General features: G+C 44.7%; 1 protein-coding gene across 1 annotated transcript in view; it reads left to right on the forward strand.

Annotated features, from left to right (window-relative positions):
* The first annotated feature begins 423 nt into the window (after positions 1-423).
* BCAS1 (brain enriched myelin associated protein 1) overlaps positions 424-26,107 on the forward strand; it is a 34,876-nt gene continuing 9,192 nt past the window's right edge. Inside the window, exons 1-10 of the mRNA XM_079321803.1 lie at positions 424-547; positions 3,411-3,484; positions 3,564-3,642; positions 9,149-9,609; positions 14,303-14,449; positions 15,368-15,412; positions 16,993-17,133; positions 20,630-20,665; positions 20,913-21,113; positions 24,125-24,292. Of these exons, the coding sequence (XP_079177929.1) occupies positions 3,416-3,484; positions 3,564-3,642; positions 9,149-9,609; positions 14,303-14,449; positions 15,368-15,412; positions 16,993-17,133; positions 20,630-20,665; positions 20,913-21,113; positions 24,125-24,292 (1,347 nt within the window). The 5' untranslated portion in view covers positions 424-547; positions 3,411-3,415. The remainder of the gene's footprint in view (positions 548-3,410; positions 3,485-3,563; positions 3,643-9,148; positions 9,610-14,302; positions 14,450-15,367; positions 15,413-16,992; positions 17,134-20,629; positions 20,666-20,912; positions 21,114-24,124; positions 24,293-26,107) is intronic.

The following is a 26,107-nucleotide window of genomic DNA, read 5'->3' on the forward strand; positions in this document are numbered from 1 at the left end:
GACACCCCCATGTGGGCTCTGTGACTCACCTGGGGCAGCAGCAAATCCTGACAATGGCTTGGAAATATCAGCACTTAGTCAGTGTGCACACACTGCAGGGGGATTAGCAGCAATTTGACAACAGCAAACAGTCCTGCCAGCAAAAGAACTTCGGGGTTTTTCTGTATTTTGGGAAAAGTCTGTGTTGGGAAGGGGTTTGTGGGTGTCCAGCACAATGTCTCCAATCCCAAAGCAGTGTGGTGAGGGGCTGCCCCAGAGCCAGGGGTCCAGAAGTGCCTTGGAGCAGGTTGGGGTGGCCAGAGAGCAGAAAATACCTGGAGAGGGCTGGGGAGGGGCACGGGGCTGCTCCACCCTGGCTGTGTTTGCACCCAGTGTTTGTGAGCACTCCCTGGGCTGATTGTGGGGCAGAGCAGGGACAGGGAGAGTGAAAGGGACAGGACAGGGACAGGATAGGGACAGGACAGGGACAGAACACCCTGCTGGGTGAGCAGCATTTCACCTGGATCATCTCCAGCTCCCAGAGGCTGTCCCAGCCCCTCTCCCCCAGGTAACTCCTCAATATCTTCATATCCTCCATATCCATCCTTCCCTGCTGTGCAGCTCTGCTGCTGCTGCTTTGGCTTTTCCTGGGTTTTGCTTTTCCAAAAGCATTTTTTGCATTTGCTTTTGGCTGCTCAGCTGTCCTGCCTGTGCTCTCCTGCTCGAGGATCTGAGGACCTCCTGCAAATTTTATTTTCTCACTTTGGGCTTTACAGCTCCTGCTGTGCCTTTCCCCAGCAGTGTCCTGGCTTTTCCTGGGGGAGGACAGCAGAAAGGGAAGGGTTTTGGGGCAGAGCCTTGCCCCCAGCCAGACTGGCAGTGATTGTTCACCTGGTGCCACTGTGGAGCTGTCCCCTCCCTGAGAGCCCAGGGCGTGAATGTTTGAACTATTTTCCTTCTCCCACTTGGCTGCAGTGTGGAGTGGCTGAAAGAATTGTATAAAGGTGTCCCAAGAGCCTGGAGGGCTGTAAGTCAGCCTGTGCTGCCAGCTGGATCCGAGGTGTTCCTGGGTGTTCCCTGTTTGCTGTGGGTGACTCATCCCTCCCTGCCCTGTCCCTCCTGCTGTCCCCTGTGTCCCCACTGCTGTCCTCACCGTGCCAGGGCTCGCAGCCACCTGGCCCTGCTCTCCTCATCCCCAGCACGTGGCACAAGCCTCTCTCTCCCTGCAGGACAAGGCAGAGCTGCACTCAAGGTAAGCACAATTCCCCAGATCTGTCCCATTATTGGCCCTTTCTCTGCTCCATATCAATAAGAGCTGGAAATTCTGCTTTTCCACCTGCACATGGCCATGTCCTCAACCTCCAAGGGCAGGAAAACTGATTATTTTCTATGATGTTTTAATGATGGTTAAATGCAACATATGGCGAGTTTTAGTGAGGAATTAATTGTGGATTTTTGGCATTAATAGACAGGGGTGGTTGCAATATTCCAGGCTGGTCAATGCATCAGGAAGGTGAGGCTTGGCTGACTTTAGATTTTGCTGTAATTTTCTCTCATATTTTCAAAGCTTTTACCATTCTACCAGGATCAAACCAATGATTTTTGAGAGAGATTGAGGGAGTGAAAAAGGAGGATTTTCCCAAGCCTTGAACTTGGCACGCTGCGGTTCACCTAACATTAAAAGCAATTAAAAATACATTTATTTTCCTTTTGAGTTATTTTCTGCATTACAATGGAAGCAGTGAAGCATAATTTGGGAAAGGGATTGTTTCAGAGCTGCAGAATCTGGTAGTTCATGTTCCTTTTGGAACCAGCTGGGCTGGATTCCAGCTGGCCTGGGGGAGTCCCCACAAGGACAATATCCCTGGGACTTGGTGAAAAACCTGTACCTAGAGAGGAAGCCCAAGGACAGGAATTATCCAGCTCCTCCTGATTTTTAAAGGCTTTCCTCTCTTTTTGAAGAAAGTTTTTGTATCTTTCCCTCTCTCAGTCCTCAAAGTTTGTCTTCTATCAAAGTTGTCAAATTTTCTCTCACAATGTGAGGAAGAATTTCTTCCCACAGAGCCCTGGAGCAGCTCCAGGGAGGGTGTGGATCTCCTGTCTGGAGACATCCCAAAGCCACCTGGATGTGTTCCTGTGTCACCTGCTCCAGGTGGCCCTGCCTGGTGACCTCCAGAGAGCCCTTCCAACCAAACCTTTGCAATTCTGTGATCATCTAATTCACAAACACACGTGAGAGCTCCTTGAATTCCCAGAAAACCTCTCTGCCTGAACTTCAGTTCAAGACATGGTATATCAAATGAGAGAAAAATGGATGTGGCCATACAAACAGAGGCCTGAGCCCTCTGGGAATAGCAATTCCATGGGAATGGCAGGCTGGAGCTGTGTGCAGGGCTCTGGAGCCCCACACGGGGACAATCAGCTGTGCAGGGCTGTGAGATCACAGCTGGAAACGCTGCCAGCTCCATCCCATCCTCTGAGCTTGCACCAGCACTGCTGCTCTGCTCACATCTGTCCATAGGTGGCAGTGACCTGTCATTTTTCTTTAAAACAAGGCAGAAGTAGCACACATGGATATTTTCTGTGTCATAGAGTGGTTTGGGGACTTTAAAGCCCATCCTGTCCCACCCCTGCCATGGAAGGGACACTGCCACTGCTCCAAACTCCATCCAAGCTGGCCTTGGACACTGCCAGGGATGGAGCAGCCACAGCAGAGAACAGTTTTGGGATCACATTTAGGATTGTGTAGCACATTTTCTCACTTTTAGCAAAAAAAATGTAAAGAGGAGAGACGAGAAGAGAAAAGAGAAGAGAAGAGAAGAGAAGAGAAGAGAAGAGAAGAGAAGAGAAGAGAAGAGAAGAGAAGAGAAGAGAAGAGAAGAGAAGAGAAGAGAAGAGAAGAGAAGAGAAGAGAAAAGAGAAGAGAAGAGAAAAGAGAAGAGAAGGGAAAAGTCCCAAATGTATTTGTAATTAAGAGGAAAAGAAAAGACAAACAAAACAAACCTCCAGAAGCTTTCTGTGAATTTTGCACAGGCTGCAGTTCAGGGTTTCCATGTGTGATGCCTTTCCATGCTGCCTCTTTTCCTTCTCTCTGCCTTTTATTAAATAAAATCCAAACAAAACCACCCAACCTGCTGTAATTTATGCAATTCATGCACCTTTTAGCCTTGTTCTGCTGCCCTCCCCTGAGCAATGCTGCAGGTGGGACTGCAGCCAGTTTGCCTCCACAAACAAGAAAAGTTTGTTGCTTTGTGCCATTTTTTGGCACATTTTGTGAGCCCTGAGCACGATGGGTTTGGGTCAGACTGGTTGGGCAGGTGGGATTTTAGGGATTAAACAGCCTGGCCCCATTGGCTGTGTCTGAGCTAGAATTAGGCAGTGAATTCATATCCATGACACAAAAAGGGTGATTTGGGGTTTGTCTCTCACAGGAGCTATGGGCAACACCCCGAGTGTGCCAGAGGAAGCTGAGGATGACAACACCTGCAGAGTGAAGAGCTACCAGGTGAGCAGCCCCATCCCACCTCCCCAGCACCATTTTCACCCCCTTGGTGTCCTAAAAACTCAGTTCTGTGTTTTTTCAGCCTCTCCCTGAGTCTTCTGACCATGTTCAAAACGGGTCAGTGGTGACTGCTCAGAGCCCTCCCCTGGCAGTGAATGAAGGTAGGCACTGGGAAGGGGGTGGAATGCCCTGGGGAGGTTTGTACTGAAGGAAAAATAAACATTAATTAATGGCTTTGAATTAGGGGATGTGCCCGTGTTTCAGCTCTTACTTGTAAATGTGCTTCTACAGAAGCTGGGAAGTTTAAACACAACAAAAAAGAAAAAAAAAGGAATTATCTCCAAAGTTCTCTGAGTGCTGGTTAATAGTTGTGGGGATTTGGTTCTACCCTGGCCCCTAAAAAGTGGATTTTGTGTGGAGCATCAGGCAGGGGTGGTTGGTGCTGGTCCCTGCCAGGTTTGTGCCAAACTCTGCCCAGGCTCTGGGGAGTTCCTGGTGGCATTTGTGTCCCCAACAAGCCTTGGGGGAATTGTTCCTGCAAGGAGCCCAAATTGAGAATTTGGAAAGGACAAAAGGCAGCAGTGCAGGGGGATATGGACTCTCAGGGAGTTTTGGGGTTTCTGGGGGACACAGGAAATGTTTTACAAGAAAAGAACAGTCCATGTGTTGGAAAGAACTAAAAAATCCGTGTTCTGGTTACATGTTCTTATCCACAGGGTGATAAAGTCTTGGAAACCACCTCTGCATTTTTCTATATGAATCCATAATTCTGATCTTTTCAGCAACAATTTCCAACAACTGAAAATGTAGAAGTGCCTTATTCATGATGGAATCCTTATCCATCTGAGCATTTCCATCTTATTCTCACTTTTCTGGTTCTGTGTTCTTAAGGAGGAGCATTGCTTTGACTTGAAACATACTGAGCATATTAAATGTATATAAATATATTTAATATACAATATATACTACATATGTTTATATAATATATAATATATAATATATGATATATAATATATAATATATAATATATAATATATAATATATATAATATAATATTATATATATAATATATAATATATAATATATAATATAATATATATGTTTATATTCGTGTCACTGCAGTTTCTTTCATTTTCAGCATAAATAAAACCCAACAATTCCTCTTCAATCTTACAAGGAAAGAAAATACTTTATAATTCAACGCTGAGAAAAAAACTTTATGATTTGCTGTTAAGAGAACCTGCTCAGTCTGTCACAGGCACTTGAAAAATCTAAATTTAGGTTGAAATAATCAAAAGCTGGTGTGGGGATATGCAGAGGGTTCTGATAACAGAACAGAATCTCTGTTCCATGGCCCAAATTTCAGTGCCATCCCAGCATAAGTCACTTTAAGCAGTTACTTACCAGCAAAACCTCTCTCTGTGTGGTTTTTTTCTGGTGTAAATCAGCAGAGTTCTGAGGAGGAAATAAAAGCCAGATGATTTACACTGCCTGAAGACTTAAAAAATACATGTACATTTTATTTCTCATATGTAAAATGAAGCATATGGGACTGCTTTACTTAAATGGATTACCTAATTAATGTAATTGCTAAATCAGTTTAAGTAGCAAGTTGAAAAATTAGACGTTTCTGTGTCGATGTTTCTTGGATTTTAACTTTTATTTCCTGTTTGAAAAGCAGTTTAAATCATTGAGATACAATTGAAATCTCCATGTTGGTGCAATGTAATCAAGGTTTTGGAGAAATAAAAGTGATAGAAGTTATTGGTATGGAAAACAAAGTCAGTAGTATTTCTAAAATGAAATACTGCATATTGGGGCATAAAGTGAGGATTTTGGGGGAGCCAGAGCTGAAAAAATTGAACTTTTTTGAAATTTCAGTAATAAAAGCACTTGTTGAGCAACAGGTGAATGGGGAAGAGCAGAACTAAAGTTTTCTGTCTCTGATTTGCACTAAACAGAACAAAAATGCATCAGGAAAACAAACCAGGAACAATTATTGGGGTTTGGGTGGTAATTCCATGCAGATTGAAACAATCATCTACCCCTAAAAAAAATTACAAAGGAGTTTCAAAGATTACAGAGGAGAAAAGTTGAGTGAAGATGCAGCTCCTTTGTCCCAGAGGATAAATCCCATTCAGCAAATGCTGCTGGCAGCCAGAACCCAACAGAAATCCTGATTGCAGCAGCTCCAGAGCCTGCAAGGCATAAATGTGAAATATTTCAGGGATTATTTTCAGAGAATCATCATTGCTGCTTTTGCTGCTGGCTCCTCTCCCCCATTTCCATTAATTCCTGGAAATCTGGAGGTAAATAACAAGTTAAATTAGTGAAACAAGATGATTCTTAGAGAGAAAAAAAAAAATTATTTGCATGGATAGTGGAGTAAGATGGCAAAAGGAAATGGATTAAAGTTAATTTTGGATTCTTATTTGCTGCAGAAATTCATTCAGGGCTGTTGTACCCAGTGCTGGCCTGCACTGCTGGAATTCCTGGTGCCAAAATTTTGCCTTGTAGCTCTTAATGGTTTCTTCATGGCCATTAAAATATTTTCTCAACAATTATCAGAAGATCAGGGGAGAAAAAAGTGCTGTGAGGCTCTAATTTCATGGCTAAGCAAAATATTTGTCAATTTGTTTGTTGCTGGCTTGTACTCAATGAGGAATGAGAATGACCCAAACCATTCCATGCTTCTCTGATATTTCATTAATTATGGATCTTCTCTATTTTTTCCTTAAGTCAAGGAAAAAATGTTGGTCCAATTTACCAAATTCCAGGAAAAAAAAAAAAAATCACCTTGAGTGTGCTCTTGCTGAAGAGGGACTTTGTGCAGCCACAAAATTTTCTTTTTAACACACCCTGATGAGGAAAGAGAGACAAATCTTCTGGAGTGTGACTGCCTTTTGTAAAAGAGTTGAAAGGCAAATGCCTGAGCAGGAGTAGCTTGAAGAGCAATCTGTAAATTGATTTTTTGATTATTGATTATTTTGATTATTGATTTTCATTTCAGAGCAGCTTTTCATCTCAGTCACAACCAGCAGCTTTGATCTGCTCAAATTTGGCCTAGAATCTGGGGGAGTTTTGCTTATCTTTGCAATTCTGCTTCTAGATTGAGGAATAAATCTGGAAAAAAAAGGCACCTGTGTGTCATAAAAAAGAAAATTATCACGTGCTTTTCACCCAAATATTGGAATTTCGAGGATTTCTGCCTCGGTTTCTGTGCCTGTTCAGCACTGGTGGATCTGCTCTGAGTCTGTGGCTGAGATTTTCCTTGGAGCAGCTGGAGCTGACACAACAGAGCCATGGCAGTGACATTTTCCAGGGCTTCCATTCCTTCCATGATAATCAGAGATAAAAAGAGCTCCATAGGTTCATGAGTTGCTGAGGTTTTCTTAGTGCTGAGCTTAAATCCCCATTTTTATGCTTTTCCTGTGGTTCATTTGTTATCTGTTACATAAAGCAGAAGTTCAGCATCTCTTGCAATTCTTTTCCAGTGGATATTTCTCCTTTCTTTAGCTGGGGAAGGGATTTTGATTTTTGCTTCCTTCCCAAGTTTCCAGCTATAATTAGAAGTTCTTTTTCAGACATTACTACAGGAGGCTCAGGAAACTCCAAGTGATCCTTAGTGGTCCCAGCTGAGTATCTCAAGAGTTGCTGGAGTAGCTGTAATTTGTCAGGACATTGAAACTGAAACTGGTGCACATGAAATATCCCAGGAGGATTTTTGTTCACCTGGAGAGGAGATTTGGGATCTTAGGGCCTGAAGGAGCTGCAGGAAAAATGGAGAGAGAGGATTTATAAGGGATGGAGGGACAGGACACAGGGCATGGCTTCAAACTGCCAGAGAATGGGTTTAGATTGGATTGTAGGAAAAAATCCTTTTTTCCTAAAGGGTGCCCAGAGCAGCTGTGGCTGCTCCTGGACCCCTGGCAGTGCCCAAGGCCAGGCTGGACACTGGGACTGGAGCAGCTGGGACAGTGGGAGGGGTTCCTGGGATGGGATGGGATGGGATGGGATAATGGGATGGGATGGGATGGGATGGTTCCAAGGTCCCTCCCAGCCCAAACCATTCCATGATCCTGGGTTTAAGGAAAATGCCACTTCCTGCTCACCAGGACCAGTCTGAGCTGTGCAGGGGGGTGCAGTGGGGACACTCAGCCATGGAATTAAGGCTCTGGAAAAAGGAATCTCCTGGCTGTCCCCAGGGATGTGCCCTGGGTGCTGCCACAGGAGGACAGAATGTGATGGATACAGAACCATCAGCCCAGGACCTGCTGATGTTGTGTGGGATTATCCAGAATCCCTGGGGAGGGGGAAGCTGGGGTTAAAAATTGAAAGCTGAGAGTTAAAATTGTTCTGTTTTCCTAATCTCAAAGAATTTCAAACTGAAGATCTGTACTGTGTAAATGTGTTTCAGTCAGGATTTTTGGTATCTGGGGTTTTCTTTCTCTGAAAGGAAAATGTGAAAGGCATAATATTGACTAGACTATTACAATTATAATTTGAAATCATTTCAATTTTGCATTGAAACTGACAATTTTCCTGTTCGAATTCAGCAAGTCAGTTTGAGCCTGTCAGTTTTCCACAGTTATAATTAAATAGATCTAAATTCATCCTTGAAATGTGGTGATGGCTGACAGGGAAATCAGATCCATATTCCAGTCCAAGCAGGGAGGAGAAGCTGAAGCTCAGGGGGAGCTGTAAGATTTACCTCTGACAAGACCCTTTTTTATTGGGGTTTCACACCACATCATCTGTGCTTCTGCCTCCCAGCCACAAAACACATCCAAGCAAGATTATTTTCCTTTTGTCTCTTGTTTCTTTTGTCTTGTGTAAAGCAGGAGCTGCCTTTTCCTGTCTGGGAATCCCATACCAGGGATTTTCACCTCAGCTGTGCTCTCAAAGCACCGTTGTTTTATAAAATCATAAAATACACTTTTAAATCAAAAGGGTTTTTGCATCTAAGGTGTGATGGCCACATGTGTACACGTTCCTGAGGGATAACCCCCATTCCCCATTCCTGAGGGATAACCCCGTACCCCATTAGGGGATAACTGCTGTAGCCCATTATTAGGGGATAACCCCCATTCCCCATTCCTGAGGGATAATTCCATACCCCATTAGGGGATAACTGCTGTAGCCCATTATTAGGGGATAACCCTGTACCCCATTCCTGAGGGATAACCCCCATTCCCCATTCCCCGTACCCTATTCCTGTGGATAACCTCATACCCATTGCTGGTGATAACTGCTGTAGCCCATTATTAGGGGATAACCCCATACCCCATTCCTATGGATAACCCCATACCCCATTATTAGGGGATAACCCCATACCCCATTCCTGTGGATAACCCCGTACCCATTGCTGGTGATAACTGCTGTACCTCATTCCTGAGGGATAAGCCTGTACCCCATTCCTGTGGATAACCCCATACCCCATTAGGAGATAACCCCATACCCCATTATTAGGGGATAACCCATACCCCATTATTAGGGGATAACCCATACCCCATTATTAGGGGATAACCCCATACCCCATTAGGAGATAACCCCATACCCCATTATTAGGGGATACCCCCATACCCCATTAGGAGATAACCCCGTACCCCATTATTAGGGGATACCCCCGTACCCATTGCTGGTGCTCACGCCGTCTCTCTGTTGCAGGGGGTGCCCGGGCGGCCGCAGGCCGGGATAATGGTGCCGTGTCCGTGGCGCAGCCGAGCGCCGGGAGCGCTGCCAGGAGGGCACAGGCAGCTGCCAGGCCCCGCTCGCTGCTGGCCGTGCCCTGGGCTGTGCCAGGGGGAGCAGCAGCAGCCGCGGCAGAGCCCTCGGTGCCCTTGGTGCCCTCACAGCCCTCAGAGCCCTCGGTGCCCTCACAGCCCGCGGGGCCCAGCAGGCCGGAGCAGGCCCAGCAGGGCGGCCATACAGCCCCAGCACAGGACACTGCGCTCACAGGGACACCCGAGGGACAGCATGTGGCCGCCCCAAAGGCCAGGCCAGTGACGCTCCTGGACAGGCTCTTCAGGCTGGACAAGGGCTCGGAGAGGACTCGAGGGGATGCCCAGCAGGGAAGGCCGGGCTCGGACGGGCCCGACGGGAGCATCGGCGCGGCCCCGCTGGGCAAGGCAAGTGCACAGATAGCAATCCAAATTCAATAAATCAATTCATGTTTGCATTGATGGGACCTCTTGGGGGTGTTGGCAGGGGGTGGGAATGAATGGGTGTTGCCATTGCAGTGACCACAGGTAACACCACGGAGGTGCAGAGGATGAACCTGTGGTCAAAGAGTGAAACTCTCATAATTAAATCCTCATCTCCAGTTTAATGTCATTTGTAATTCCCTGAAAGGTTTGGGCAACACAGCTCCAGCTGCCAGCTGCAAATGAAACCAAAAATACCTGAAACTAAATACCTGAAATAATATTTGAAATTAAAACAGTTCCTTGTGTTTTATGACCTTGGTGTTTGACAGTGGATGGTTTTCTAAAAGTTCTTTGGTGTGTTTGATGCCATTTGAAAATAATTCTGCTTCTTGAGCAATAAGTGCTGGATACCCCATCCATCAGAATAAGGAGTATTATGCAGTAATGATTTTTGCACTCCAGTTTATTGTGATGTTTTGGTGGCTCGTTAGAAATTTTACAGGATGAGAATGTGATATAAGAAATTATGGATCTTAACTGAATGAGCACTCTAACCAAAGGAGTTGAAAGTTAATATGAGTTTAGATTCTCACTTCCTGCTGAGTCTGATGTCTGCAAGGTGTTATAAAATTAATTTTCAGGTAATTAGCTGCAGAAAAAGCCCATCCTCTGGAAGGGGATAATGGTGTAACTCTGAGTTCTGCTGGAGAGGAGGAATACAGGAATTGAAACCCTGTCTAATGTCATGAACAGGAGGGAAAAAACAGTGTGTAAATAATGTAATATCTGCTTTTATTGGCCAATTCAGGCTTACAAATAAGATGGTGATCATTGATCCTTTGGGTAGTGTTGAATTTAACTCATGAGATACTCACTGCTTACACTGCCAGCACTGCAAGTCGCCCTGAAATTCTTTTATTTTTTATCTTCTCTATCTTAGACCTTTTCAAATTCAAAGATCACATTTCTTGTTTAAAGTTACACGTCGCTGAGGGTTCATTTTTAAGGAAAAACAGTTGCATTTTTTCAACCCTGCCCTGCTCCCATCACTGGTGTTTCAGACAGCTCAGGAATCACATTTAAAGAATCCCTGAAGGCACCTAAGCAGACCAGGGTGGATAATTTGAAATTAATCCTCTGTCCAGGGCACACTGGCACTTCTGTGTTCAGCCTCTTAGAATGAAGCTTTTCAACACCCCCAATTCCTGCAGATATTTTTGACAATCACACACAAGTCTTCCCCATGACTTGCAGGAATTGTCTGTTTTCCCACTAAATGCCAAATTCTCATTTCTTACTTTGCTGTCCCTGCAGTGACCCTGCTTTCATTTGCAGAGTGGGGAAAGGTCACAGCTGGTGCTGCTGCAGGAATGGTGTGAAAGTCTCAGGAAAGAACAGTTTGGGGCAGTTTTAACTAAAATTCAGAATTAAACATTGCTGGGACTAGGAAACTCAAGCAGAGCTGTATGAGCATGATCAGGGACAGAACAGAATCTCAATCATTCTCTGCTCATGCAGATCAAGCTTTATTATATCAATTACTGGATTTATTACTAATTCCTCCTGATTTCCAGTTCTGCCCCAGTCCCCTTGTACCCATCCATGTCCTGGAGGTCCCTGGTGGGAATAACCTGGAAATCCCTGAGCCCTGGCTGGGGTTGGGTCTGTCTGGGAGTGTCTGCAGCATCCCAGCAGTTTTTTGGAACCCAGGAACATTCCTGAGGGCAGGTCTGGTTATCAAAAATGCCTCCACATCTCTTAGGTGTGTGCCTAAAGCTGCACCATGAAAATCTTTGAGGAGTCACAAAATCAAAATAAATAACTGACAGATCTGCATCACAGGGGGAGGAATTTTAACCTTAGGCTTGAATCTTTGGGCTATAATTTTGTCTTTGGTTCTTCAGATATGAAAAGGAATATTTGGTGGGGGCAGAGAAGAGTTAAGCACCTTTTCTGGGGAAAATACATCAGCTAAACACTGCAAGTGTTGCCAAATTTAACTCAATCCCTAAAACAAAGGCTGTGGCTCTGCCTTGCAGCACAGTTGCCTTCTGTTCCCTCTGAAGTTCCAATTCTCCTGCTGGATGGGAGAATGACCAAGCCTAATTTAATTATTGTTACTGTAGTAACTACAAACTGTTACCAAATAATCATACTAAAAATCAAGAAATTGCTGCCAACAGCTCCTCTTTTTTCTCTTTCTCTCTCTCTCTCTTTCTTTTTGCTTTGTGGATTATGACTTGTAGTATCTGTAAATGCTAAAAGCAAAGTTTCCCTGCACTGAGTGCCAAGACAAAACAAACAGCATTGCTGGTGAGTAAGAGAGAGGCTCCACAGTTGTAGCTTAAGAGCTGCACAAACATTCTGTGTTTGCTGAGCCACTCTTTATTTTTGTGGTCTACAAAACTACATTCAGAGAGCAGCATAATTAAAACAAGGGCAGAATTCATGAATTCATGAAGCATTTACTATGTAAGCCAAAGAAAAGATAAATTATATGCCTGAAATGTTGCACTGAGCCATGATTCATGCAAACAAAAGTGCTGGCAGGAATACATTCTTTTGATATGTTTGGGTTTTTTTGATTTTTTTCCTGATGACAGAACTGAAACTACAGTATATTTAAGGTGTTTATTACCCCCAAATTTAGCTTTTCAAAGGCATGAATTGAACATTTACATAGCATCTATTAACTCCTAATACTGATCTTCTGTTATTCCTGGGGTCTCTTTCATTATTTACCCCCAGGGCTGTGAGCAGGGAGCTGCCACAGAGGTTTTTGTGGTGATTCTGTGGGGCTGTGCATTCTCTGGGCCTGATTTCTGTGCTCTTCCTGCAGGGATATTCCCATGGGAGCACAGGGTGGAGCACAGCCCCTCTCCAAGGGCAGGTTTCAGTGATTTTCTGTAGCCAGGGCAGGGTCATTTTTAGTGGGAAAAAAATTAGAATAAAAAGATTCTAAAGAATCTTTCCCTGTGCTGGGTGATTAAAATAGAACAGTAATTGTATAATATGGATTTCTTTTATGTTACTAGTAGAAGGAATAGACTTTAAATGGTTTAAAATTTCAGAGGGATCAGGACAGCTGGGCATGGGGTGGGCAGTGCCCAGAGACCACAGGGAGTTGAAGTGTCCATTGCAATGGGCACATCTAATGGGGCACATCTCACTGGGAGGTTGGAGTTCAGGGATTTTGGGATGGCCCCAATTCTCAGGATCTGCAGGAGCTTTCTCTTCAGTGTGACTTTGTCAGGGAGATGTCCTGGAAGCAGCTGGGTGCAGCTCTCTCCTGAAATGCATCCCAAAGCCAGACCTTGGGCTCATCTAGAATTCAAAAAACTGATTAAATCTGTTTATTTTTCTCAGCAGCACCCAGCACTAAAGAGTTTGATGGCATCAAGCACTTGGCCTGGTGTTGTTTAGCACCACATCAGCCTCCTCCTTGCCCTGCCTCAGCTGTCCCTTGACCACTGGAGCAGAGCCAGCACTTTCCATGGCACCAGAGCTCTGTGGATGCCACCCCTGGGCTGGCATGGCCACGTGTGTCCTGCATGGGACACATTGTTCCTGGGGCCACCCTGGGGCTGGCAGCTGCACAAAGTGCTGTGTGAGACCCTTCAGCCTGCTGGCCATTCCTGCAGTGCTCTGCTGCTTCCTGGGCCAGCTGGGCAAACTGGGTGGGTGGGGAGTGGCACAAAGTCCCTGCTGGCATTCCAATGGACACTTGAACTCCCTGTGGGCACCTCATGCCCGGCTGTCCTGATCCCTCTGAAGTTTTAAAGTATTTAATGTCTATTCCTTCCACTGGTGACATATAGAAATCCTTAGTGTACAATTGTTGTGATATTTTAATCACCCAAAATAGGGAAAGGCTCTTTAGAATCCTTTTATTCTAATTTTTCCCACAAAAAAAAAAAAAAAAAAAAAAAGCACTGAACTATAATGAGCTGGTTAGGGAAGAAACTCCTCATGTCATTTAGAGACTCTCTGATGTCACTCTCTCCTGCACAACACTTTTGTTGAGTTTACCTGTGCAGGCACAAGGCAAAATGGAAGATAAATTCAGTGTGAGAGGTGCCAAACTCTCCAAAACTGGTTCAAGAACTGATTTTTTTAGAACCAGACCCTTGTCTAGGTATCTAAACAGAAAACAAGTCCCTTAATATTATCTGTGAGCACTGGAAAACTTTTTGGAGCTCTGAGAACTGTAATTGCATGAAGAGAAGAGGCAGCTCCATCTGGCTGAGGAGAATTACTCTGATTTATTACCTTCTTCCTCCTTTTAATGTGTGTCATGTTTGTGTTTGATAGATAAAAAACGATTGCTGGTGTGTCAAACTAGAGAACCAGAAACCATCTTTGTGTGCACAAAATCGAAGCATTTACTCCCATTTTTCACAAGTTCAGCCTTCAGAAGAGAAAAGTGGAGTTTGGGACTCGCCCTGTGCTTGTTGTGGTTGAGAACAACATTCCCCCAGGCAGCAGCAAGTGCCGAGTGTCTGAGGAGCAGGGGAAGGAGAGGGATAAATGCAGGATTGTTCTCAGCCCGTGGGCTGGGCAGGAATGGTTGGAATTGCTGTTGTGACTCCCAGCAAGTCACAAAAGTCACTTCTGCATTCCACTGGCAATCAGGCAAGCTGGCACTGAGCAATCTGTGCCCCCTTGTATTTTTTAGGAGATAGATGAGTGCACCCAAAAGGAGCTCGGGCAGGACTCTGCAGGTGAGGAGGCTGCAGCAGCACCTGGCAGGGCACAGCTAGAGCAGGACAGTGCCCAGGCAGCTGCAGCACAGGGCTCAGTCATGAGCTTCCTCAAAACACTGGTGAGTTCCTTTCCTTTCCTTTCCTTTCCTTTCCTTTCCTTTCCTTTCCTTTCCTTTCCTTTCCTTTCCTTTCCTTTCCTTTCCTTTCCTTTCCTTTCCTTTCCTTTCCTTTCCTTTCCTTTCCTTTCCTTTCCTTTCCTTTCCTTTCCTTTCCTTTCCTTTCCTTCCCTTCCCTTCCCTTCCCTTCCCTTCCCTTCCCTTCCCTTCCCTTCCCTTCCCTTCCCTTCCCTTCCCTTCCCTTCCCTTCCCTTCCCTTCCCTTCCCTTCCCTTCCCTTCCCTTCCCTTCCCTTCCCTTCCCTTCCCTTCCCTTCCCTTCCCTTCCCTTCCCTTCCCTTCCCTTCCCTTCCCTTCCCTTCCCTTTCCTTCCCTTTCCTTCCCTTCCCTTCCCTTCCCTTCCCTTCCCTTCCCTTCCCTTCCCTTCCCTTCCCTTCCCTTCCCTTCCCTTCTTGAAAAAGTTATATAAATAATGTAAAAATGCAGAAATCAATGTAAAATATTCTCTGTTGTGGTCACTGGATGAGGTGAGGGGTGGAACAGTGAAATGATCAAGTCAGTGCCACCTGCTCTGCAAATTTCACTTCTGCACAGGTGCTCACAGATCTTTAACTGTCTCCAAGACTTTCTGCTTGATATTCCTTCTGTACCACCTCTAAAAGTTTATTTTTATTAGTTGATTATAAGCCTGAATATTCAATATTAGTGAATATAAGTAAATATTCAATCCAGGTGTTTTTCATTTTAGCTATTACATTGTCCTCAAGGAATATTTGCATTATAAATTTTCCCCCTTGAGGGAAGCAATATTTGTATTTTCCCTTTGTGCAAATGAAACCTGCTGATTTCAAACTTATCTTCTGGATCCTTTGAAAGGCTTTGAAAGGGTTGATTGACTCTTTTTTTTCTCAAATTCTTTTAAGGTCTCCCCAAGCAAAGCTGAAGCCAAAAGTGATTCTGAAGACAAGGTAGGCAGTTCCTGGATCACTGGTCATTAGGTGTTTTTCATAAAGGGATTTTCTCTTAATTTTCTTGAGTTAATTTCCCAACTTATGTCATAATTTAAAGTAATTTCAAATATTTTTCCCCTGGATAAATTGAAAAGGAAGAGACTAAACAGTGCAATTCTTAATATCACCTGTTACAATCAAAATCTGTCGTGTTTTCTGCAAGCTTGGTGATGATTTGTGACTTTTGGTTATTTCTCTGACTTGTCTTTGATCTAAAATTTTAGTGAAAACTTTGAGTTCACAAAAAAATTCTGTTTGCTCATAGAAAAGATTTCCTTATGCCTTGAGAAAAACTTTATTAGGAAAGAAGGAATAAAACCCTAAAAGTGGAAGTGTTCTTTCCATGCAGATATTAGCCACAATCACATTTTGGGGTTTTCTGCTATATTTTATTCTTTTATCCTATTCAATGATCAGTCTTTGCAGCACTCTTGGTGAGTACATGGGGAATTTAATTCAGAATAAATCTGAAAATGATTCTCAATAATTCTGAATAACTCTGAAACTGGGGTGTCAGGGAGACTTGAGCTCCTCTCAGAGGTGGAGAATAATCTGATTTAGATGGGAATAATCCAGTTTGGATGGAAACAACTCCATTTCCATCCCTGACTCTGTCACCTGCCCCTTTGCCAGGTGCTGCTGGAATTGGGACAGGAATATTCTGGGTGGGTTTGGTTTGCTGGCACACCTGGCAGGGCAAACAAATCCAGGTGACTTGCAGGATGTGCAAACTCCTTCCAGGAGATGAAGTGGGAGTTCTCTTTCCTGGGAATTCCTTTATCTGATAAAGCATTTGTACTTTCATAAAGGGGAAATTGGGTTAGGAGGTTGATTTATCAGCTTGATTTATCAGGTAGAAAAGCTGAAGATTGTTTTGCTGATAGGAAATAATGTTTGGGGTCTTTTCCTCAAAAAACAGCTGAAGTGTGTTAAAGGTAAAGCTTTGCTATGTGAAGTTTCCCCAAGTTCCCAATTTTGCTGTGAGAATTAGAAGGAATAATCCTTCATCATCTTCCATGCAGGTAATCAAAGGCATCTTCCTGCTTTAAAGCCTTGAACAATTAATTAATTAACTTCAAGGACATTAATGCAAGCTTCAAATATTTTAGGCAGTGTATAGCATGAATATTCACACTGCCCTTTTCCTAAATAATGCATTATATGAAAGGTTTTAAAGTCCTCATTATGCTGCAATAAAAAGACTGAAGGTTCTTCCAAAGATTTATATATTTGCCTGCTTTAAAATTATAAATTCTAATTGCTTCTTCATGACTTGAAAAGACAGAAGTTTGTGGGATTTAAGTTTCAGTTTAGTGGAGATTTTAGAGGGAAAGTCGTGGTTTAATTTGGAATCAGGTGGATTGCCTTGGCTTTTATTTTGCTGCTCATGTGAAAGAAACTCTGAGGAGAGCTGAGAAATCACTCAGGGAAAAAAAAAAGCCAATTTATCCAGGGCTAAGAGGGAATATTTTCCTTTAATCCCACATGTGTGAGTGATGGAGTAATGTCTTTGATAACACAAATATGTTGTGCACAAGGGCTCCAAGGCAGAGAAGGGCCCTGGGGGACAGCCTGGCCTGAAGGCAGCAGCAGAATCCCCCTCCAAAGGAGGCAAGAAAAAGAAGGCAGAGAGCCCCAAGCTGGGCCACAGCACCTTTAGCAAACTCTTTAGGCACAAGGTTGGTATGGAGCTCCAGGAGGAGCAGAGCCCTGAGAAAGCACAGCTGGCTCCTGGCTGAGAGGGGGCAGCTCACTCCCAACATCTGGCCAGATGTGCAGAGCTCTGGAGATCCCTGGGGCAGCATTTCTGTGCCTGGGGGGATGGAAACCATCCTGAGCTGCACTGTTCCTCTCGTTGGGCCCTCTGTGAGCTCAGGGTTCTGCAGCAATTCCTGGAAAAATTCCTGCACCAATTCCTGCACCAGTTCCTGCCATCAACTCCTGCCACAATTCCTGCCAGTTCCTGCCACCAATTCCTGAAAAAATTCCTGCCATCAGTTTCTGTCCCAAGTCCTGCCACCAACTCCTCTCACAATTCCTGCCCCAATTCCTGCCACCAATTCCTGGAAAAATTCCTGCACCAATTTCTGCCCCAATTCCTGCACCAGTTTCTGCCATCAACTCCTGCCACAATTCCTGCCACAGTTCCTGCCACCAATTCCTGAAAAAATTCCTGCCATCAGTTTCTGTCCCAAGTCCTGCCACCAACTCCTCTCACAATTCCTGCCCCAATTCCTGCCCCAATTCCTGCCACAATTCCTGCCCCAATTCCTGCCCCAATTCCTGCCCCAATTCCTGCCACCAATTCCTGGAAAAATTCCTGCACCAATTTCTGCCCCAATTCCTGCACCAGTTTCTGCCATCAACTCCTGCCACAATTCCTGCCACAGTTCCTGCCACCAATTCCTGAAAAAATTCCTGCCATCAGTTTCTGTCCCAAGTCCTGCCACCAACTCCTCTCACAATTCCTGCCCCAATTCCTGCCCCAATTCCTGCCCCCAATTCCTGCCACCAATTCCTGCCCCAATTCCTGTCATCAATTCCTGGAAAAATTCCTGCATCAGTTCCTTCCACCAATTCCTGCCCCAATTCCTGCCACCAATTCCTGGAAAAATTCCTGCATCAGTTCCTTCCACCAACTCCTGCCACCAATTCCTGCCACCAATTCCTGCCACCAATTCCTGCCCCAATTCCTGTCCCAATTCCTGCCCCATTACTAACACAGACTAAACCCCCCTAAAAACCACTAAAAACCCAAATAAAATCAGAGGTGCTGACAAACAATGAATTGTGTAGAGGTGAGCAGAGCCTGAAAGCAGAGAGGTTTGGGAGCTCAGTCCAGCCACAGTTCAGGTTTGATGTCATTATTGTACCAGAACTTGGCTAAAATTGCCATTTTGGGGCATTGATACAGCACAGAGGAGGCTGGAACATGGAATTTCCTGCAGAAATAGGGATTTCTCCCTACAAACAAGAAAATGAATTTATTTCAGTTCTTTAGTTTGAAGTAGGAAAAATCTGGGTGTGATGGGTACTTTGAAGTGATTAAATGGAGTCAGGCAAATGGCTGTTTCAGAGAGCATGAGCTTTTCTATTAAAACCCAAAATTCACCAAAACCTTTTGTCTCAAGCTCTATATTTGGGGATTTCTGCACTCTCTGAAGATAATTATGGCAGGGAAACAGAGAATTGCAGCTTTTTAGCCCAGAGAATTCAGAAGCAAAGACCCTTCCAGTGGGGGAGGAACATAATTAATCTTTAATTCTCCCTCCAGACACCCACGTGGAATTTCTGGTGAGTAGGGGGCTTTATAATCAAGGCCATAGGTCAATCTTTAATACATTTTAAAACAAAAAAAATGTTCTTTCCACTACCTCATTTTTGAGGAAAAAAATGCCATCAGCATATTACTGAAGGAATAATAATATTCCAAATGAATTCAAGTGTGCAGTTCTTGCCAAAGATTTAAATGTGAGATCTCAGCTTCATTTCTTAATAAAATTAAAATATTGATTACTTGTTCATAATGAGTTAAGGCTTCCTGGGAAAAACCACACCTTTTGTTCCAACAATTAATCTTGCAATAATTTGTAGTGAAAAAATTTCCTGGAATATTTACTGGAAGTTTAAAGAGGGTTTTTTTTTTGTCTGGAATGACAACACTTGAAGGAATTTACACCAGTAAAATCCTTCTTATAAAATATCACTTTTAAAATATATATTTTTTTCTTGTTTCTATGTTTGTATTCACAATTTTCTTTCCACATCCAAAATACAGAAGCAGGAATTGAGATATTATAGGAAACAAGAGAGATTAAAATAGTGCCAATAATTTGTTTGTAAGACTGATTAATCTTTAACTCAGAGCAGGGATGTGACAGGCAGGCCCTGGAGTTACCACTTCTAATAAAAAAAAAATTAAAATATCATTTATATCTTTAAATTTGCAATGCTTTCTGTGCTGTATGAATTGGATGAATAATAACCAATTCCTTTATTTGAAATTATCATTTTAATATAATTGTATTTAAAGACTTTACTGTCTCCTCTCTGTGCTTTCTCTGCAAAATACACTTCTCTACCTAAATCCAGCTTAGATTGGCTGGCAGTTGACAGAAACATTGTTTTTCAGGCTCCTGGGTTACAAAACCTGAATTTTAAAAAGAAAATCTTTAACTTAAATCTTAACTTTCAAAATCTTTAGAGCAGCTTTTGATGCTGTTCCCATCCATGCACATTTGCCCTTCATTCCATGCTAATTTTGCAGTATAACTCTGCTGACTGATGGAATTTTTCCCTTGTGGGGAGAAGGGTGAATCCCTCCCTCCCATCACTAATGCTGCATCCTCACCCTTGTTCTCACCTCCTCTTCTGGATGTTGCTTAGCAGAAAAAAATATTCTTGGCTCCTGCAGAATATCTCACCTGCCCTGTAAAATATCTCAGCTGTTCTGGCAAGAACTGCCCCCAGTCTGTGCCAGGCTGCTGGATGATGGTTTTTGTTCAGCTCAGGTGATTCCTCAGGGTAACATCCCTGCCCAGGGAGGAATTTAACAGGGTTTGTGTGCTCTGCTGGAATCAGGAGCCCCATCACTGGTTTTTACAGAAGGAAATCCCACCTCATGCCCCAAACCAGAGGGGATGGGTGGAATCAAACTCCAGCAGCTGCAGAGCTGCAGATCCTGCCCGAGTTGCTGCTCTGTGCCCTGGAATTCCAGGATTCCGTGGTTTGGATCCCAGAAATCCAAGCCTCCTGCTGGCAGGTGATGGGAGCACATCCCTGATGATGGTGTGGGATTCCCATGGAAAAAACAGCTCTGGTGTCTGTGAGCACTGCAGAAAAATCTGTTCATACCTTTAAATACTCTGTGATGATTTACCTGAGCTGAATGGGAATGTGAATGCAAGAATATATATATAAATATATACTTGTAAAGAGCAAATTGAGCACTACAAGCACAAAGAATGCTGCTGCAGGTACAGGGATGGCAGCTGGCATTCCCTCCAGCAGCCTCCACTCTCCCAAGGATCAGTTTCCATGGCTGCAGGAGCCAGGACTTGCACTCACATTCACTAAAAATGAAATAATTGGTGACACAGACAATTCCTGGCCTGTGGAACTGCAGTGCTGCCCTTGCCTCAGACAGACTCATCTTTGTGTTTTGTTTCCCTTCAGGCTGTGAAAGAAACCCAGCAGACAACCAACACCAAAGTGAGTGGCAGGGGTTGGGTTATCTGTGCAATGCAGGAAAAGGGGAATTCTGGCTGCATTTTCAGTCTCTAAGTATTTTAATCTCTGTATCTGTGTTTTGGGTTTGCTGTGTCTTGTTTTGTCTGCTCAGGGAAGGGCAGGGATGGAAGGGCAGGGATGCAGCTCACCTGCCCCAGGTGATGCCTGGGCCTGCTGGATTTGTTCTCCACAATACCCATTTTTATTTTAATGTCATTTTTATTGCCAGAGCCCCGAGCAGCCTCCTGTCACCTGTGTGAAAGCAGACAGGAATGTCCCTCCCTCCCAAGAGCCACCAGCCAAGCAGAACCCAAAAGCACCAGAGGCTGTGACCCCTGTGCAGGCAGTGAGCACTGAAACCCCCCGGGAGGCCACCAAGGACAAGGGCTCAGCCACTCCCCTGCCCCTGAGCAAGCTCTTCTGGAAAAAGGTACTGGGAAAGGGCTGGGAGCTGGGCACCCCTGCAGGGGCTGCAGGGAATCCCAGGATGCAGCAAAGCAGCCAAACCCACCAGGGGCAGCATCAGTGCTCAACATCAGGAGCACTTGTTTATTTTATCTTATATCACCCTCAGCTCGGGATGTCAGGGGATAGAAAGTTTTGTAGGGAATTCTCTACCACTTCAAGGAGATTTTGTTGCATCCAAAAATATTAGGGGCTGGTTAAAGGATTTACACAAATGGACTGAGTTACAATTGGCTGTGAAATCTAAACTTTGTCAAATGAGCTCCTTTCTGCTTACTTAGAACTTCTTGGGTCTGGGATCATGCTGAGACCAAATGTTTTTGCACAAATTTCCTCCAGAGAACAACAGTAGAAAACAGAATTTGGTTCTAAGAACTATTTTAAAAAATACCTCTGCCTGTTTGAGCATTGAATCCTTTACCTGTAAAAGGCTGATGTTGCTTTAGTGAGTTTTCTTGGCAGAGAATATTTTGTATTTCCTTTGGTGAAAGACACCAGTGACCCAGTCAGCTTGAAACTAAATAAAATGAGATGTACAAAAAACCAAAAAGCAACAGGTTGGCCTCAAACTCAGCTTTTTGAAGATTCTGTGGGGTGTTCTGCAGTGAAATTATCTTTTCCTGACATATGCAATTCACTGTCCTTCTGCTAGGACAGAGCATCCAAGCTCCAATAGGTGGAAATTCAGAGTCAGGAGAAGCTTTGCTTCTGAGCTCACAAACAGCACCCACAACACTCACTGATCCAGGATTCAGCCCCAGCTTCTTTTTCCAGGCAGAATCTTAAATATCCATCTTGTGATGAGCTTTCACTTCAAAGTGCAGCTAATGAAGTGCCTGTCAACACGTGGCAGTTAATGCTGCTGCTCTGCCTGCAGATGAATAAATATGGGGAGGGAAAATGAAAAATTCTTTATTCAGCTTCTCAGCTGGGAGCCACTTTGTCTTTGCCCCATTTCCTGATCAGTCTTCAGGAGAATTTTCACAACAGTTACTCAAATATTTGCTGTGCCAGCATTTTTCTTTTTTTTTTTTCTTTTTTTTTTTTTCAGAAGGAATACTAATAGGGAATTACAGTGGGCAATTTCCAATATTTGTGTTGGAAAGCTGCTTTCAAGGCCTCCTAGATATCTGATCAGGGCAGGGAAACATGATGCTTCACATTTATCTGATCAAAGCAGGCCAGGCCAGGGTGGAAGGTGATCAAGGCACTGTTATTTAAACTGCTCTGGGATCTGTCTTTAAAAGCAGATGTGTTTGCTAAAATAACTTGAATTTTAAGCAACTCTTGCCATGCAACTGCAGGAAAATCAGGCTCTTTTTACTGATGTGCAAACAGCAAACTGGTTAATTGCTGGGTGAAGGAGAATCCCAGACTGGTTTGGGCTGGAGGGACATTAGAGCCCATCCAGTGCCACCCCTGATGGCAGGGACACCTCCCACTGTCCCAGTGTCCAGCCTGGCCCTGGGCACTGCCAGGGATCCAGGGGCAGCCACAGCTGCTCTGGAAAACTGTGCCAGGCCCTCAGCACCTTCACAGGGAGGAATTCCCTCTGTACATCCCAAATTTCCCTTCTTTCAGTGTGAAGCCATTCCCCCCTGTCCTGCAGAAGACTTTCCTGAAGAAATGTGTAAAAAATCCCTGATACTTTAAATAACTCAATCTCTGAATAGCTGACTAGCCCTACATTAAGTGGACTTTTTGGAGGTTGGCATTTAGTGCCAGGGTGTTTTTTTTGGTTGTGCCAGCAATGCCAGTGCAGAGCCAAAACTCCTTTGGGATGCAGCAATGTGATCCCAACCTGCCCCCTGGGAGAGCTGAGATCCCAAGAGCTGAGCTCTGCTTGGCTGAGCCACTGTCTCCCCTCTGCTCTGAACCATTTCCTTCCAGCAAATAGATGGGCAATTGATTATATTGTGTGAATAGGCAGAGATCCAGAGTGAAATTATTACAGATTGATTATCTCAAAGCTGTTCATAAATATAAATTAAATCTACAATTCCATGGGGAAGTGGGATGTGCTGCAGCCATCTCAGGCAGCAAGGGGATAAGGAATATTTATTCCCTCATCATTCTTCTCCTCTCTGCCCCACCCCCAAATTGTTGTTTCTTGCACAAAAGAGGAGTCAGGAACAAAGCAAAATCTCCTGCAGCTGTAGGAATCCATGTGGAACTCCCTGAAACTTAAAAATATGACAGAACTAAAAGGTGTAATCCAATACCTAATAAATATATTGGATGGCTTCTGTATGAAAAACTAAATAAATTGGGATTGTATTTGCTCAGAAAGGGAGATGACAACAGCACACAGAAAATCTGCTGTAAAGGGGAACAGGAAATATCCTTGTTCACAATGAAAGTGGCAGAGTCCAAATAAAAGAACCTGGTGACAAATAAGAATAAACAAGTGACAGGAGAGCAGGAATGGCTTCAAAGTGACACAGAGGAGGTTTAGCTGGGATATTGGGAAGGAATTCTTCCCTGTGAGGGAGGTGAGGTCCTGACAGATTCCTGGGGAAGCTGTGGCTGCCCCATCTCTGGAAGTGTCCAAGGCCAGGTGTCAGCAATCAGTGTCTGTAGTGTGTTTTACATAATCTTAATTCTGCTCTGGAGTGCAAATTCCTGAGTATGATTTTACTCATATTTACTGGATGTACTTTAGCCTCATCTCCTCAGGACATGCATTGCTGTGTGCAATTTCATTTTAATTCTTTATACATTGCAATCAAAGCTGGATTCTTGTGATTGGGAACCAGCAACTGAAGAAAGGTTATTCTTTTAATTTATAGAAACTGGTGAGATTTTAACACTTATTTACTTCTTTCAATTGGGATTAATCAAATTCCTGAAGCAACACGAGGAGAACAGCGAAACTGAAGATGCTTTTATGCCCGGTTTGATTGTAAAATTTTTTAAATCAACCAGCTCCTCAGGGATTGAACCTGAATATTTTCTCCACACTCTTTCCCACCCCAGAACTCCTCAGAAGAAGGAGAGGCTGTGAGCAATGAGAAGGCAGAGGTGGCTCTGGAGGCAGTGGCTCCAGACAGGGATGAGAGCAAGAGCACGGAGAGCACCGAGCTGAAAGCGCGAGGGGCCGAGAGCAAAACGCCCAAGGCAAACCTGAGGAGGTTCTTTAAGCTGGTAAGGGCAGCCTGTCCTTTGGAACTCGGGGAGCTGGGGGGGGAGGCTGGGAAACACTTTGCCTTTGTGGGGGAGGGGGCAGGGATGTGCAGGGGATGCTCAGGGATGTGCAGGGATGCTCAGGGATGTGCAGGGGATGCTCAGGGATGCTCAGAGATGCTCAGGGATGCTCAGGGATGTGCAGGGGATGCTCAGGGATGCTCAGAGATGTGCAGGGATGCTCAGAGGATGCTCAGAGATGTTTAGGGATGTGCAGGGATGCTCAGGGATGCTCAGGGATGCTCAGAGATGTTTAGGAATGCTCAGGGATGTGCAGGGATGCTCAGAGATGTTTAGGAATGCTCAGGGATGTGCAGGGATGCTCAGAGGATGCTCAGGGATGTTTAGGGATGTGCAGGGATGCTCAGGGATGCTCAGAGATGTTTAGGAATGCTCAGGGATGCTCAGGGATGTGCAGGGATGCTCAGAGATGTTTAGGAATGCTCAGGGATGCTCAGGGATGTTTAGGAATTCTCAGGGATGCTCAGGGATGTGCAGGGGATGCTCAGGGATGCTCAGAGATGTGCAGGGATGCTCAGAGGATGCTCAGAGATGTTTAGGAATGCTCAGGGATGCTCAGGGATGCTCAGGAATGTGCAGGGATGCTCAGGGACACGCGGGGCTCAGGGAAGTGAGGCTGGCATTTCTCCCCGCCTCCCCCCGCGCATTCCCCGCGCTGCATCTCCCTCTCGCGGCTCCTCCCGGAACGTCCCCAGGGCTCTGGTGGCCCTTTCCCCGCCCAGGGAGCCCCAGGGGTGGTGACACCGAGGATGCTTCTCTTCCCAAGCCGCATTCCCGGTGGGATGTTCTGGAGGAGCCCATCCCCAAACCCACCTCCAAATCCATCTCCTGCTGGCCACGGCACTGGCAGAGCTCTCTGTGCTCTGTCCTGTCCTGCTCTGGCTCTGGGCAGTTGTATTTTTAGTGGCACAACCTTTTCTGGCAGTTTTATGTGTGTTGGGTAAACTGGTACCTGAAAGGAAAGGAGGCAGTCACTCCTGCAAAGGTCCATCAGGTGGGAAAAAGGAAAGGCAGAAAGTGGAATCTAATCCTGCTTCCCAGAGGAAAACAGTTCCCAAATTATCTGCAGTCCCTGTGCTGCTCTGCTTTCCCACATAATCAAACTTACAGGCAATACAGAGCATTTGGAATTGAGAATAACTGGTTTATGGTGTCACAAATGCAGCAGGACATTGGCTGTCCCCACCCATCTCCATTTAAAAACTGATTGATGCAGAAAACTTTTTGGGGAGCCTTGGCCAGCAGCAAGCCCAAGTGAGCAGAGACAAGGACAAGAGGTCAGCAGTGCTCTGGAGAGAAATCCTTGGGATTGTTTCATCCTCATCTCACTGGCAGCAAGAGGGAGCTTTGTCTAGACCTCAAGGTCTTTACTCTGTTATTTTTGGTTAAAAATAATCATAATAAAAACGTGAGATAGATTAGAGAGGCTAAAGCAGGGCTATTTTTATCTGGGTTTGGGGTGTTTATAGAGGAAAAACGTGACACAGATTGCTGGTAGAGCAGATTTTTATTTTTTTTCTAACAGCTTTTGAGGAGCTGCTAAAACACAAATGCAGAGTAGATGTTATCACAGCCCATCCTGGTGTGCTCTGGACCGGGTTTGTCCCCAGCACAGCCCACACTGAGCTTCCTCCCCTGCATCTCTGCAGCTCCTGCACAGATGGAGCACAAACACACAGCTCAGCAGTGCCACCTTCCAGCCACAGCATTTCCCCCACAAAAGCCAGGAATGGCCATGGAGTGGTTTAATTTTCA

Source organism: Erithacus rubecula, assembly GCF_903797595.1.
Source record: "Erithacus rubecula genome assembly, chromosome: 18".
In the NCBI taxonomy this organism is placed as follows: domain Eukaryota; kingdom Metazoa; phylum Chordata; class Aves; order Passeriformes; family Muscicapidae; genus Erithacus; species Erithacus rubecula.